Genomic DNA, 15,206 nt, shown 5'->3' with positions numbered 1-15,206 from the left:
GTTTTCAGGACTTCATCTGAAAGCATTCATTTAAGGCCAAAAGTTGCTTTCTAACAAACTGTAAAGCCCTTGCTGACGCAGACGCATACTCTATCAGATGGCTCATTATGTAGAGCTCCCACAGAGGGAGAACCTGGGAGCTGCTGTCCAGGCCCTTTATGTCACCAGAGAAGCACGCGGTGCTGGACTTGGAACCAAAATCTGGGGTGGTAGCTGGCCACTACTCCCCAGTCTGATATCAAACAGCATCAGAACCAAGTCACGCTCCTTTTGTTCCAGTGTCAAAAAGAGGTGTGCCTTTCCCATTTTAATTTCAAGCATTCCTGACATGGTAATTTATCAGGATGTCAAGTGTCAAAGCTTGCAAGCAGAAATAAAACACAAAGATGATGGAAAAATAGGGTGGGGGGGCTAATAAAAGAAGCTACAAGCTCCAAGTACATGCATCATGTAATCCCTGTCATTTTGTAGCTTTGTTTAGCTGTAAAATCTGTTATAGCAACTACTACCGGTTTCCTCAAATGAAGGGAGAAATGAATATAATTTTTAAGTTCTCTGACGACTTGTCATGCAGATCTATAACAGTCATGAGCAAGGGGCACAGCAGAGTGTAATGGCAAGACATGTGTAGCTGACAAAACATCAACTCTCTGAAGGCATCCTAAAGTGATATACAGCAGGATAAATCTTCCGTTCAAATGAAGTAAATCCTCACTGACATCACATCCTAAACTGGCATGAATCAAAGGTCTACAATGGAATATGTTGTTTTCTAAGTTTGTGAATTAATGTGAGCAAGATTGTCCATTTCCTTTTTTTTTTTATTTTTTTTGTTTTCCCTCAGGAGTAAGAAAATAAGCAAATACATGGCAGGCTATAGCACACAGCAATTGTGCTATTTCCCACCATTTTTATGGATTCTAATAATTCCTTCAAATTTTATGTGTTTTATGTCTAACACAGCAACATGTTCCTCCTGCCTGGTATAATCCCAGTTCCCTGCTCTCCCAGAGCATGCAGAACCTGGGCTAGCCTCGTGCCAGCCTGGAAGACTTCACAGCTCAGAGTTTGGGCTGAAAACTTGCACAGCCTGTAATCCCTTAAGCCTTGTATTCCACAAGAGAATTAAGGGCAAGGAGGGATGCAGCTGTGGATGTTGGAGGGGGGAGAAACAGTGCTGATGGGGAGCTGAGCAGAAGGTGGGCACGGGGTATGCAGGTAGCTGGTGGGTGCTGCTGGGCATTGTTAGGTAATTGGGAGGGCTGGCGGAATCCAAAGGGCTAAGCCAGACCTGAAGAGAAGGGTGGTGTCGGGTGGTGGGAGGGAGGGCAGAGTGCGTGGTGGCGGAGGGCAGGGAAGGACTTGGAAATAGCTGGGCAAAGCGGGCAGGCATCGGGCTAAAAGGTAGAGCTGACAAGAGGGATAAGTAGACCGGCTGGATTTTGGGGTGTTGGCATAATTGATTCTTAGGTGTGCTCTTGGCAAAGGGTATAAATCACTTTTCTCCATAGCCCTGGTGTAGGCAATGCACACTGCTCCTCTCCTCCACTTCCATGCACCCTTCTTACCCTGAACACCTGCTCAGGGAACAGCCAGAGGAAGACTAAACACAATATAAGAAGTCCTCTACTGTTTCTTTTTGGGAGGTGGAAAGGTTGGAGTTATGATTTTAGATCTCTTCAGGCAATACTATGCCTAGCTTAACTCCAACTAATGAAAATGGCTATTTATCTAATAGACCTTTAATCACAAGCTCTACTTAAAAATCAATTACATGATACAACCATTATAGTTAAGCTCTAAATCTCATGTATCTTCCCGTTATCTGAGGATTTTCCTCTGAGATAACAGATGATTGATACGCAGCCAGATTTTCAAATGCTCACCACAGAGTATGGGCCAGGTTTTTTTCATGCAGCTGTTCCTGTTTTGGATGCTTATACAGCAGGTTTTCAAAGGCCTTAGCACCTACTGTGCTGTGGTTTGAAAGACCGCTTCCTCATTTATGTGAGCAATTAGGGGTTTAGCTGTCTTGGAAACCTGACCACAGCTCTGAGCGCTGAGATTGTTTAAAAGTTTTGGCCACAAAGAATAAAGCTAGAAGGCATCTTGATTAATTTTAGCCCAATCAGCCAAAGGCACAAAAGACCACAGATAAAAGATGGTACAGTCCCTGGAGGACAAGTTTTCTTGATGCTCTCTGAGCCTGCTAAGACTCCACACTGTTTTTACACATTCCGCTTCTCTAATGTGACTGTGCTACACTGTGCATGCAAATCACATACCAGCGCATTGTTTGCAGTGCCCACAGCCAAACGTCAAGCACGTAAGTGTGCAGCTAAGCAAGCCCAGAAGCAGTGATGATTTGGATGGCAGGGAGACAGGGAGCGAAGGGAAGGGCTGCAAACTGGTGCAGTATTTCCCAATTTACCGTGTCTGCCTCTACTTGACATGCAGTTAGCGGAGAAGAAAAATCAAGGAAAGGTCAACAGCTGCTCGGAGCACTTGCAGGTCAGACATATACCTGGGGTTGCCAGCACTGTAATGGGAGGCAGCTGAAGAGGTCATGCTTCCATTTACCATCTCACAGTGACAAGCTCTGACATTTTAACTAGGTGCTACTCAGAGAACACATTTTCAGTACCTAATACAACATAAATTACCTTAACTCAGTTACTTCCAGAGACCTTAGGCAAACTCTTTGTATCAGGCTAGATACAGTAATACAAAGAAACTCAGATGTGACTGGAAAGCTTTCTTATATCAATGGCATCATCCTTAAAAAAGCAGGAAAGCTGTTACACACTGATGATACTAATCAGAAAATAGGTGTTGGTTTAGCCTACTGAAGAAATGCCTCCATTAATAGCGATGGTCTTCATTTAGTTTCTGTTCTTCTCTGAAAGCTAATATCTTTTCCTCTAACTCCAGTTGCATGCCATTTTTTATGCAAACTAGACATTGCTCACCTCGAAGTCCTGTGGTAACCTACCATAAAGGGTAGTAAACCTATAACTTGTATAAATTAGTAATCACAAAGAAAATCTTAGTGCCTTTGGCTCCAGCAAGGCAAGATTTCCTGAAACTTCATTCTATGCTGTTCTCTTGCACATTCTCTTCAAGTTCCTACACACTATTCCACCCTTGCAGTTTTCTATCACTGTAGCCAAATGCCTTCACTCTGCAGTTTAAAATCAGTCAATGGTCAATGAGGCCAGTGAGATTTGGCCTTTCTGTTTTAGCCCTGTATGGAAGCAAGGGAATCAAATCCACCAGATCATCTCATTAATGGTGTTCCATGCTCACAGCCCATTAACTGGAAGGAATAGTCTCAAATTTTCATTCAAAGCTTAAGACAAGAGCTGTACTTCTGGATTTGAGGACTATCTGGCTAATTTAACACATCTGTCCTTTTGTGACAATGTTCCGTGCTTTCCCCAAGACTACAGCGTTACCCCTCTATGACACACGGCTTAGGGTGCATATGAGAGAACTAGGTCAAGAGCCTTTCTTTGAGCTCTGTGCCACTCCATTTTGAGTTGCACAACTACATATTGTCCTGCTGAACAAGTCCAGGATTAGCTGTGGTCAGAATTGTCCTTTCTGTGTGCAGCCACTGTGGCAACTTGTTCTTTGATGTGCATTGCTGGCAAACGCCCTGAGCTGAAACACAGGTGGAGTTCAGCAACACCAAATACCGTTTGTGGAAAAACTGTTCAATGTTTGGCCAAACTTATATTAGCAATGCAGTCTGCTGCCATGGCCGTAGCCTTGATTTCTTTCTGCCTGCCAAAAGGGAGAGTAACTGCCTTCTCCATCTGTGTTTTAAGGACTTCCAAGGAAGCAGCATGACCTTGGATCTCCTTGATTCTTGCTTTGCCTTGGTCTGTGATGCTGAATAACAGAGGGTCTAGTAAGAGAGGTAAGAATCATATTTATGTTTTAATATGGCAATGGGGGAACCATATTAAAACCATATTGCAAAGCTGCAAATAAAAATTGCAAAGGGCAGGAGGAGGAAAGTGCAGGAGCCTTTGAAATGTACGTTATTGTATTGCAACCTGTAGGAAAAGTGCTTCTTGTTTTACCAATAAATCACTGGCCCTCAGAAACAAAAACCACTTAGGACCACGGATACCCACCCTAAAAGAAACGATAAGCCCATCAGTAAAAAAGAACACCCCTCGGGAAAGGTAAACCAAGCTGTTTTTCCAAAAGCTAATAGGGTAAGTCACCTTGATGCGAAAAGCGAACCGGCCGAGCTCAGCCCGAGCCCTGGCAGCGGCGGCCAAAGCGGGACGGGACGGCACAGCCGCACCTGGGGGCGGGAAGGCAGGGTGTGCCTGGGTAGCGGCCGGCCGCTAGTCCCGGCCTTGCGGGGCACCTTAGCGCCCGGGAGGAGGGCGGCGGCCCGCTCCCGCCGCAGACCTGGCCCGGGGAGCAACAGGTCGCCGCTGGCTGCGTGCTCCCGCCCGCCCGGTGCGGATTTAGACTGACTCCCTCGGCCGCCTTTAAATACCCGCGGCACGAAGCTTCACACACCCACCAGCTCCCGCTTGCCCCCTCCGGTGTTAAACCCCTCACGCTCCTCCTCTTCCTTCCCCCCTCCAGCCCCAGCCTGCCGGGGTGGTCCTGCAGCCCCGGCCCGGGGCAGAGCCCGCCCTCCATAATCCATGCGCGGGCGGCACCGCCACCACCGCCGCCGCGGCGCTCTGAGGCGGCAGGCGGAGTGGAGTGGGCCGTGCCGTGCCCCGCCGCCTCCGTCTCGCTTTCCCCGCTTGGCCGGTGAGTGCTGCCGGGCGGGGGGGGACGTGAGGAGGGGACCCGGGGCAGCGCTCCTTCGCCGCTGCTCTGCCCGCCGCGGGGCCGGGGAGGCGGCAGGTGGGGGTGGGGCTCCTCCGCCTTCCCCGGCTGCTCCTGCTCCGTCCTGGCCGGGAGAGTGCGGCGGCGGGCGAGAAGGGCCCCTTCGCCGCGGCAGGGGCGGTGTTGGCGGCCCGCTATGGGCAGCCGCGTGAGGGGGACGGGCGGCCGTCGGGGGAGGGGGGTGCCCGAGGGAGTGGGGCTGCCTGCGGGGAGGGGCTGGTGGGATCCCGGGGGGCTCAGGCGGGGCAGGGAGAGCGACCTGTGGGAGCGGGGAGGGGCGGGATGGAGGCGCTGAGGGGGCGAGGCAGGGGGCGGCGGGGCCGGCCGGCGGGCAGGTCTGGGCTGAGGGGAGGCGGGCTTGTGGGCAGGGGCTCTGTCGGAGGGGCGCGTTTGGTCGGGGGGAAGGGGCTGCGGCACGGCACGGCGGGGCGGTGTGTGCCGGTCCGCGGGGAGCGAGGGCGGGTCCGCACGCTGAGGAGAGCGGGCGCGGCCGCTGCGAGCGGAGCGGGCTTACTCCCCGGAGGGCCGTGTGTGGCGGGGCCGGCTGAGAAGGGGCCGGGGGCCGGCTGTGAGTCTCCGGCCGCTGAACAGAGAGGAGTGGCGGGAGCGGGGCGGGGAGAGCACCGGAGACCTCCGGGGAGAGGGGGAGCGGCTCCGCGGGGAGGAGGGCGCCCCCCGGGGGCACCTGCCCGGGGCCAGGAGCGGGGAAGCGGGCGGTGGGGCCTGAGCGGTGCAGGGGAGGCGGAGGGGGACGGGGCCACCGTGGTGGCCTCGAAATCGGCTGGCCGGGGGCGGGAGGGAAGCCCCTGCCTTGGCTCCGCGGGTGCGAGCGGGGCGAGGTGCCCGCCCGCTCCCGCCCGGGGTCCCTGCTCGGCACGGCGGCGCGCTGCGGCGAACGCCGCCCCGAGTTGCGAATCGAGGCGGTGCTGCTGCCGGTGGCTTGTGCTCAGGGCGTACCTGGGCAGATCGCTCCGGCCAGCCCAGCCCGGGTGGTCAGACCTTTTCCTCGGGGGGGGTGGGGTGAGCTCTGCGCTGAGCTGGGGGGCTTATCCGAGGGCGGGGGAAGGGGCGGCTGTGGTAAACACGGGCTGTGGCTTCCTCTACGCACACATGCAGGGGAGCAGCTGAAGAAACTACCGAATCGGTCGGTGTTCCAGCAGAGGCAGAGCTGCGGTAACCCGTGCTGCTATGCCGTTTGCTGATCAGGGACTAAGCAGCGTGGCAGGGGAAGAGGTCCCTACAGTTTCAGTAACTGGAAACAACACGAAGGAAAGGCTTGGTCTCAGCTGTCGGTGGGAGTGCGTGGGGTCTGTCGTCGCAGTGCCTTGGTATTGGGACACGTACTCGGCCCCCATCAGTTCACATCTGCCAAAAACCTGCCTGTTTATGGGCTGGCTTTACTGTGTTTTAAAATTTTCTGTGGGATGCTGAAAGTGCGCTCACAAGGAATGGTCTGTGAATACTAGGGTAAAGGCATCATTTAAAATCAAGGTAAATATTTTTGTTGTTATTTTTTAGTTAGTGAAATACACTTAAGCAGTCAGCTAAAAATCAGACCTGCTGAAGTTCTGGGGAAGATACCTCACTTAGAATTTTTACAGGTCTGTTTCTGTTGTTTTCAAATGGCTGTGGCTTGTAAAACGGCAGGATTTTTTTGTGTTGCCATTTATTTATTTTCAAATTCTTAGGTAGCTGCCCAAAGCGAATGGGGTTCTGAATATTCAGTTTTTCTGGACTTGAGCAGTTGCTTGTTTTGAGCATATAGCGCGCATGTCACATACATACTGAGGCTACCTTGTGTGGAAGATTCTACTTGCTTGTTTTTTGTCAGTGCTGCCAGACTCTACTCTGCAGTGCCTAGTGCTTATTAGGTTTGTTTGCTTCCTACTCCTCCTATGGCAACAGGTGGTAATTGTTGGTAGCGTTAGGATGGATTTTGTAACAGAGAACTGTACCTTTTTAACTTGCCAGCATCTAACTTGGCTTGCTCTGTTAGTCTCTTGAATGGGAAGGCAGTGTTGTGGTTTTTTTGTTTTTTAATGCATACTCAGGAGTTTTAGTCTGCCTGTAACTATCTGTTTTGTGGCTGTTTCAATTTGTTTCGGTCTTCTGGTGGTTGCTCCCAATGGAGCAACCTCAGTCAGGGGGGTTATGGACTTGGATTTTCAAATGACAAATTAAAATAATGTAACAAATGTAGCCAGATCCTTTCTGTGGGCTTTCTGCAGACAACTCCATCTTCCACCATCCCATCCCATCGTGGTTCACTGCCACCAGGCTCCCCTGTTGAGCTCTAGCAATCTAGCCTCTGGTTGATTGAATTTCAGTTCACAGGGTTAATCATTGTTGCATCACTGCACTGCAGCGTTGTGTTTGCTTGGGTTGCAGTGTTAAACAGGAGGAAGCCAGTCCTGTGAAACAAAGAGCTGGACATTATGCTGTTCCTGAGCTCTGCTGTTTAGAGTTGATGTATCAGGGAAGCTGTTGCTAAACTTCTGCATCTCTTGCTCTGTCTCCTCTCCCCATCTTAAATTTACGGGGGAGTTGCTGAAGCTATATTGGGTTTGGAAAATATTACAATATTTTTAGTAATAAGTAAGATATATCAGAAGTGTGATAGTACGGCAGCATACTTGGTGAAAGGGTGATGGTGTTCTCCACAGATAGTGGCTAAAACCCCAGTAATTATGTTTAGTGACTTGTATGTGTAGAATGTTAGTGGCAGCTGCAGAATAAAAAGCAAAAGCTCTAATCTCTTAAAGAGGGGCACTTGCAAACTACGTAATTAACTACTTAACAGGGTTTGGGTTTTGTTTTTCTAATCAAAACATAATGATGAAATGGATATATTGTTTAATAGTTAATGTAAGCACTTTGAAGGTTCACACAGCTTCTTTTCTGAACTTGGGGAGAGTTGTCCTGGCAGTTACTATAGGTCACTGACTGCAGTGATGACATGCTGTTTCTGAGGAAATGATGGCCACGTGCTGCAACGAAGAGTACCATAAACTGCTATGTATTCTACGTGTATTGCTATGTGTCACTCATGTCTATGACATTCCTGCAGTTCTTAAAATTGCAAATTTCATTAATAGATTTTTTTCTTCTTAATGCTGTCTAGCATATTTAACTACTAATGTGCTCCCAGCTAAGTTTCTTCTAGCTAAGATAAGAACACCAGCTGGAATGCTCAGAGGTATCCTGGGTTATAGCTTTAACAGTGTTTCTGCAAGTTCCTGATTGTCATTAATTTAACTTTTAAAATATATTAGTGTTTTATGTAGTATAGAGAAGATTTGGTGTCAGCCTGGAGGAGATAGTAAGATTATATATACACCATATTTATTGTGATACATTTGCTGAGAAAGGGAGAGGAAGAGAGTGTTGCCAGAATTCTGCAGATTCTTTGACTTATAAGAAACCCACCTGCTTTGCTGAAAAATTATGAGCTTTATAAAAGTTTAAGTGAAAATGAGGTAGACTTGGAGTGTCTTTGGAATTGAAAGCTGGTTATGTGTCTCTACTTAGCAGGATATTGTTGGTATCTGCAGTACAGGTAGTGTCCTTGCGATTTCAGTGGTGTCCTTGTCTTAAAACTGCCAGCTTTCTGTCTTCATTAATACATGACTTCACGTCTGCAGCAGGCATAGTGATTATTTTCCTGTATTGGGAGGACACTTTGGTGCTTTAATTGCCTGTTCGTACAATTAGATACACTTTAAATTGTCCTTAACCTAAAATATGACTTTAAAAAAAACAACCAACCAACTTGTATGTATTTTCTCTTCTGCCCTCTCCCTAATAAATCAGAACGCACTACAGAGAACATGCCCTGTCTTCTAGCTTTGCCTTAAGACACTAGTTAGGGAGGCCATCTTCCTCTCAATTTAATCTTTCATAAACACAGCTAACATTTCTCTGTATAGTACACTTTTATATCTGTTTCCTTAACTCTTGCAATCAAGGCTCAGTCACCATGTGTGAGCTTTTTCTCCTGACTCATTGAAGTGTTGCAACTGTACTTGAGAAATCTCCAGAAAACTAACCTTTACTTAGAAAAAGTGTTCAAACTTTTTTGTAAGAAAACCAAATTCAACTGTACTGCATCAAACTTGCACAATCTTCTGTTCTGTCATTACGGCAAAATAAATTTTTTCCCACTTAGTTCTGGTCTTGTGGTATTTTGTCCTGTAGAGTTTCTGCAGATTTGATAATAAACTGCAGCCTAAGCAATTTTCAGTTTCTGACCATTTCTACATTCAGCCCTAAAGTAAATAGGCGCATAAAAGAAAATTCTACTGAACAATATCTTTCAGGTTAAAGACGACTAGTCTCAAGAAAAAATTAAAGGAGGAAAAATAGTATTTTGGAGTGGGACTTCTTTTCTTTCGTTATTCTTTAACAAAATATTCTTTTCCAGGTAGGAAAATAGTCATGGTTTAATGTGTTCTAAGTTCTTACAGTTCTTAGGCTGTGTTGAGCGTCATATTTCAGAGTGGTTTCTAACATTATAATTTTGAATAGGGCTTGGATAATTTTGTTGTTCATAGCATTATTACTGTTTGTTCGTCTTGGTTTTCACTAGCCATGAGGGGGAGAGATAGCTTTGAGTTTTTCTTCTTAACTAGGTTGGATTTCAGGGAAACAAAACTGTCTCTAGGTCCTTAATCTGGTCTTGTATTCCTTTGTCCTGTATTTTTCTTGGTCTTGATCTGTCATTTATATGCAACACAGACTACTAAACAAGCCTGCAACATGGTTCCTTGCAAGTCAGTACTGGCTTTCAGAAAGGTAGAGTCTGTTTTGCTGGAGACTGTAAAGCATGGGAGATACTTAAGTCTCACCCTACTACAGATTTTTAAGCCGTTTGTCTTCAGGATCTCTTTGACTTGGAAGCACCTTGGAACTCAAGGTATGGGTGTAGGATTGTGCTGACTGAGGCTGTGAAGTGTTTGTTATTTTGCTGTCATTATTGCAAGTGAATGGTGTGAACACCAAGGTGGAGATTAAAAACACTTGTGTTAGGTGGTGTTGCTGGAAAAGGCAACAGAGGCACAACAATGCTAAGCAAAGGCAGTTTGTGCTGAGTGCTCCCCAGTTTGAAGTGGGTGGCTTGTCATGGGCAGTGTGTTCCCCCACGTCCCCACCAGAGGCACTCTGGTAGATCACCAAATGCACTTCAAATATAATCCAGTCTGATGGGTGGGAAAGTCAGTACAGTGATCACTGGTGCACTCACCAAGTATGAGCTACTTCCAAAGGCAGAAAGAGGCAGAGTTTTTCAATTGCCTTTTTATTTGTTTGGGTTTTTTTTTTGTCTGTTTCCTTGGAGGCCACCATGCCCCATGCTGATATAAGGGAGTCTTACCTAGGCTCAGGTAGATGAAGACATGGTCAGTTGTTCCAGTGGAAACCCAAGGGGGTTTCTGTTCACATTTCTTAAGTGGTGATTGATTAAGCTGCTGTGGTTTTGTAGATTCACAATGTTCTTAGACATGTGGAAGCATCCAAAGTCATCTTAATGCTGCTCAGCTTTAGCAAGCTATGAATAAAAATTGTTGAGTTGACTTCTCCAGTTCTAAGGAGAGCCTTGAGATAGTCTGGGTTAATAGAAGGCAATTACTGACACCCATTGTCACCTGTCAGGAGGGTGAAGTTTTGTTGTTTTCTTGTTTTTAACTTTTCAGTGATGAGTAACTTCTTTCTGCAGTCTTGGAAGGTAACTAGGGATGACTGCCATCTTAAATTCTTCCTTGAGGTGGAATCTGTGGCCTTAGCTGTGAAGCAGGTGTCAGAAGGGTGCCATCTGCTAGGTCATGCACAGGGAAGGAAAGCAGAGTCCTGTAAACAGAAACAGTATAGATTAAAGCTGGAAGGCTTTACTGAAAGGTTGAGATTAAAAAAGCTGCAGGATATTACTTGTAGTAATTGCCATCACCTATGGTAACATCAGGTGGCTGATCAAATGCATTGTGTAACTGTTGTGACATGACATATTGTATGTAGTCAGAAGGGCAATTCATACATTGTTCCTTTAGTTTTGTTTCCCTCCAAGCTTTCCCAGTGCTCTGCTTTGTCTTTGAAAACTCACTGACCTGGAACTATGCATAATCGTTCCCCCCCCTTTCAAGTACAGTGTATGTAGTAGACCGTATTATTCATACACTTTGTCTCCCTCCCCCATCCTGTGTTGCTTGCTTTTGCAACTATTGATATGTTCAATTTCCACAGAAGATTGCAGGTTATCTTGCAGTTTCCTACTTGCTTGCACACACCTTAACGAGCTCTTTCTTGTTTTTGCCAGAGATGGTCCACTGAGTCATTTCCACAAGAGGCTTCTACCACTCCGAAGCAAGAATACATTAAAGAATAAAAGGTGTGAAGGTGTACCAGTGTGTTCCTGGCTAGAAAGCTATGCCCCAAGTGTGAATGTATTGAAGATTTCTAGACTTGGTGGGACAAATATCTCTACCTCCAATTTTATGAATACTGCTAGCTATGGCTGTGGAACTCTATTTGCTGCTGCTGCTGTTTTGTGGAAGTACTATTTCAGAGGTGCAGCCTATATACAAACCGCCTTCTGGGACTTTGGATTTTGGATTTGTACCAGCCAAGACATATGATACAGGTGCATACCATGAACCTGGGCCAATAGGAATTTTGTTCAAAATAGTACATGCATTCCTGTACTTAGTGCAGCCAAATACTTTTCCTCAAGGTAAGTAGATAAATATCTTTTTTAAAAAATGTTTGTTATTGGTGCATTCATGCTATTGTAGATAACAGGACCATCATCTGGAACTAAATGATATTAAGGGCTTTGTTAGTAGTGTGTGTTATGGCCTGGAAATGTGTACTTTCATACAAACTAATGTTTTTCTGCTAAGCATAGTGTGTATGGAGTTGATGAAAATGAAATGTTCATGAAATTTCACAAAACGTTGCTTACATATTTCAAAGCTGTCACTGATGCATTTCAGGCTTTTTCCTTAGCTGAAACTTTTCTAATGTACGCTCAGAAGCACAGAACAGGTGTAAAGCATAAACTGCTTTGTATTTAACACTAAAACTGTAAGAGTTCTGAGATTTGCATATTATGATAAACAGGTGGTTATAATATGAGATTTAGCCTAGGAAATGGAAATATAGCAATGTGAAATAAATTTCATTTGTGTCCCTATCTGTGCATCCACAGTCAAGTTTTATATAAGGGCAATTCTGTTTCACAACCACATGTAACTTCTTGTACCTTTGTGAGCTGAAGTTAAGACTTGAAACTGCATTTGTTATATTGAGATTTTTTTTCCATTCCTTGCCAGTAATATGTCCCTTCTAAAGGAAAAGTTAAGATATCAGAGAAGTGTCTGCTTATTGAGGTGGCATTAATTAAAATGTCCTTTTCACAGAATCACAGGGGTTGGAAGGGACCTCTGGAGATCATCTCATCTAACCCCCCGGCTTGAGCAGGCACACCCAGAGCAGGGGGCACAGGAACGCGTCCAGGTGCATTTTGAATGTCTCCAGGGAAGGAGACTCCACAGCCTCCCTGGGCAGCCTGTGCCCCTGCTCTGGCACCCGCACAGAAAAGAAGTTTTTTCCCATATTGAGGTGGAACTTCCTGTGTTCCAACTTGTGCCCATTGCCCCTTGTCCTGTCATTGGGCACCACTGAAAAGAGCCTAGTCCCATCATCCTGACACCCACCCTTTAGATATTTATAGCTATTGATGAAATTCCCCCTCAGTCTTCTCTTCTCGAGGCTGAACAAACCCAGGTCTCTCAGCCTTTCCTTATAAGGGAGATGCTCCAGTCCCCTGATCATCTTGGTAGGTCTCCACTGGACTTGCTCAAGCAGTTCCCTGTCCTTCTTAAACTGCGGGGCCCAGAACTGGACACAGTACTCCAGATGTGGTCTCACTAGGGCAGAGCAGAGGGGGAGGATAACCTCCCTTGACCTGCTGGCCACACTCCTTTTAATGCACCCCCAGGATACCGTTGGCCTTCTTGGCCACAAGGGCACATTGCTGGCTCAGGGTCAGCTTGCTGCCCACCACCACTCCCAGGTCCTTCTCAACAGAGCCGCTTTCCAGTAGTTCAGCCCCCAGCCTGTACTGGTGCATGGGGTCGTTCCTCCCCAGGTGCAGGGCCTTGCACTTGCTCCTGTTGAATTTCATGAGGTTCCCCTCAGCCCAGCTCTGCAGACTGTCCAGGTCTCGTTGGATGGCAGCACAATCTTCTGGTGTATCAGCCACTCCTCCCAGCTTGGTATCATCAGCGAACTTGCTGAGGTTACACTCTATCCCATCGTCACCATCCCAGGTCATTGATGACTATGTTGAACAGGACTGGACCCAGCACAGACCCCTGGGGAACACCACTAGTGACAGGCCTCCATCCAGACCCTTCTCCATTGATCACAACCCTCTGAGTTCTGTTTTTCAGCCAGTTCTCAATCCACCTCGCTGTCCTCTCATCCAACCCACACTTCCTCAGCTTGCCTGTGAGGAGGCTGTGGGAGACAGTGTTGAATGCCTTACTGATGTCAAGATAGACAACATCCACTGCTCTTCCTTCATTGACCCAGCCAGTCATGCCATCATAGAAGGCTGTCAGGTTGGTCAGGCATGATCTTCCCTTGGTGAATCCATGTTGACTACTTCTGATAACCTTCTTGTCCTCTACATGTCTGGAGATGATCTCTAGGATGAAGTGCTTCATCACTTTTCTGGGGATGGAGGTGAGGCTGACTGGCCTATAGTTCCCCAGGTCCTCCTTCTTGCCCTTTTTGAAGATTGGAGTGACGTTTGCTGTCCTCCAGTCCTTGGGCACCTCTCCTGTCCTCCACGACCTTTCAAAGATGATGGAGAGTGGCTCAGCAAAAACATCTGCCAGCTCACTCAGCACTTGAATTTTGGGAATTCTATGTGTTTGTGGATGTAGTAGTTGTATCAGTTTAACTTTCCAACATGCTTTTTGTTTCATTAAGCTTTCAAAAGAAAACACTAACGTGTTTTAATAGTATTAGCATTTAAAATTATATTGAGGTGAAGTTTTAACAAAATCTAAGAACAGCTTTGGCTTGTTATTAATTCCTTTTGGTGGTTTAGCTGAAACTATGTACAAAAGAAGTTTATATTTTGTAGTACATACTTCAATTTATATATTAAAGCATTTAGTAATTGAAAATCTTAAATTCTCTGGTCATGTACCTGTATGATACCTGTGAACTACTACTTGCTTGTATTTTTGATATTTCTTTAATGACTACAGCAAATGAGCTCAAATCAACTTGAATGAATGAATTCTGTTTGGACAAGGGCCCAGAGTTCCAGGTGTTAACCTGGAGAGCAAAAACCTGGCCTGTTTCCTTCAGGATCTCTCTTCTGAGTAGGTCTTACAGAAGGTGTAATGAGGGCAATTGCTTGAAGCTGACACTAATGCCACCTCTTGTTGGTGACATGAACAGTGGGATTGAGTGCACCCTCAGCAAGTTTGCTGAGGACACTAAGCTGTGTGGTGTGTGGTGTAGTCGATGTGCTGGAGGGAAGGGTTGCCATCCAGATGGCCTGAGAGGTAGGCCCGCGTGAACCTTATGAAGACCAACAAGGCCAAGTGCAGGGTCCTGCGCATGGGTCGGGGCAATGCCAAGCCCAAATACAGGCTGGGCAGGGAATGGATTGAGAGCAGCTCTGAGGAGAAGGACTTGGGGGTGTTGGTTGATGACAAGCTCAACATGACCCAGAAATGTGCTCTTGCAGCCCAGAAAGCCAACCCTGTCCTGGGCTGTGTCAAAAGCAGTGTGGCCAGCAGGTCGAGGGAGGTGAGTCTCTCCCTCTACTCTGGTGAGACCCCACCTGGAGTAGTGTGCCCAACTCTGGGGGGCCCAAGATAAGGACATGGACCTGTTGGAGTGAGTCCAGAGGAGGGCCACAAAGATGATGCGAGGGCTGGAGCACCTCTCCTATGAAGACAGGCTGAGAGAGTTGGGGTTGTTCAGCCTGGAGAAGAGAAGGTTCTGCAGAAGCCTTACAGCAGCCTCCCAGTACCTGAAGGGGGGCCTACAGGAAAGCTGGAGAGGGACTTTTTACAAGGGCATGTAGTGATAGGACAAGGGGTGACGGCTTTAAACTGAAAGAGGGTAGATTTAGATTAGATTATAAGGAAGAAATTCTGCATTATGAGGGCAGTGAGGCACTGGAACATGTTGCCCAGAGAGGTGGCGGATACCCCATCCCTGGAAGTGCTGAAGGCCAGGCTGGATGGGGCTTTGAGCAACCAGGTCTAGTGGAAGGTGTCCCCGCCTGTGGCAGGGGGTTAGAACTAAATGATCTTTAAGGTCCCTTC

At 47.0% G+C, this 15,206-nt stretch overlaps 1 protein-coding gene across 8 annotated transcripts in view; it reads left to right on the top strand.

Annotated features, from left to right (window-relative positions):
• The first annotated feature begins 4,603 nt into the window (after nucleotides 1–4,603).
• Nucleotides 4,604–15,206, top strand: part of PROM1 (prominin 1) — a 68,145-nt gene continuing 57,542 nt past the window's right edge. For 6 of the 8 annotated variants that reach the window (XM_064449178.1, XM_064449174.1, XM_064449176.1 and 3 more), the window contains exons 1-2: nucleotides 4,604–4,785; nucleotides 11,168–11,581. In XM_064449178.1, coding sequence (XP_064305248.1) covers nucleotides 11,362–11,581 — 220 coding nt within the window. In that variant the 5' untranslated portion in view covers nucleotides 4,604–4,785; nucleotides 11,168–11,361. Of the gene's footprint in view, nucleotides 4,786–5,301; nucleotides 5,432–11,167; nucleotides 11,582–15,206 lie in introns of those variants that run through there. The other 2 variants (XM_064449177.1, XM_064449172.1) reach the window with 2 other exon arrangements.

The sequence above is a fragment of the Phalacrocorax carbo genome, chromosome 4 (assembly GCF_963921805.1).
Source record: "Phalacrocorax carbo chromosome 4, bPhaCar2.1, whole genome shotgun sequence".
Classification (NCBI taxonomy): domain Eukaryota; kingdom Metazoa; phylum Chordata; class Aves; order Suliformes; family Phalacrocoracidae; genus Phalacrocorax; species Phalacrocorax carbo.
Note: the sequence above shows the minus strand (reverse complement) of the source record. Positions and strands in the feature narration are given on the sequence as shown.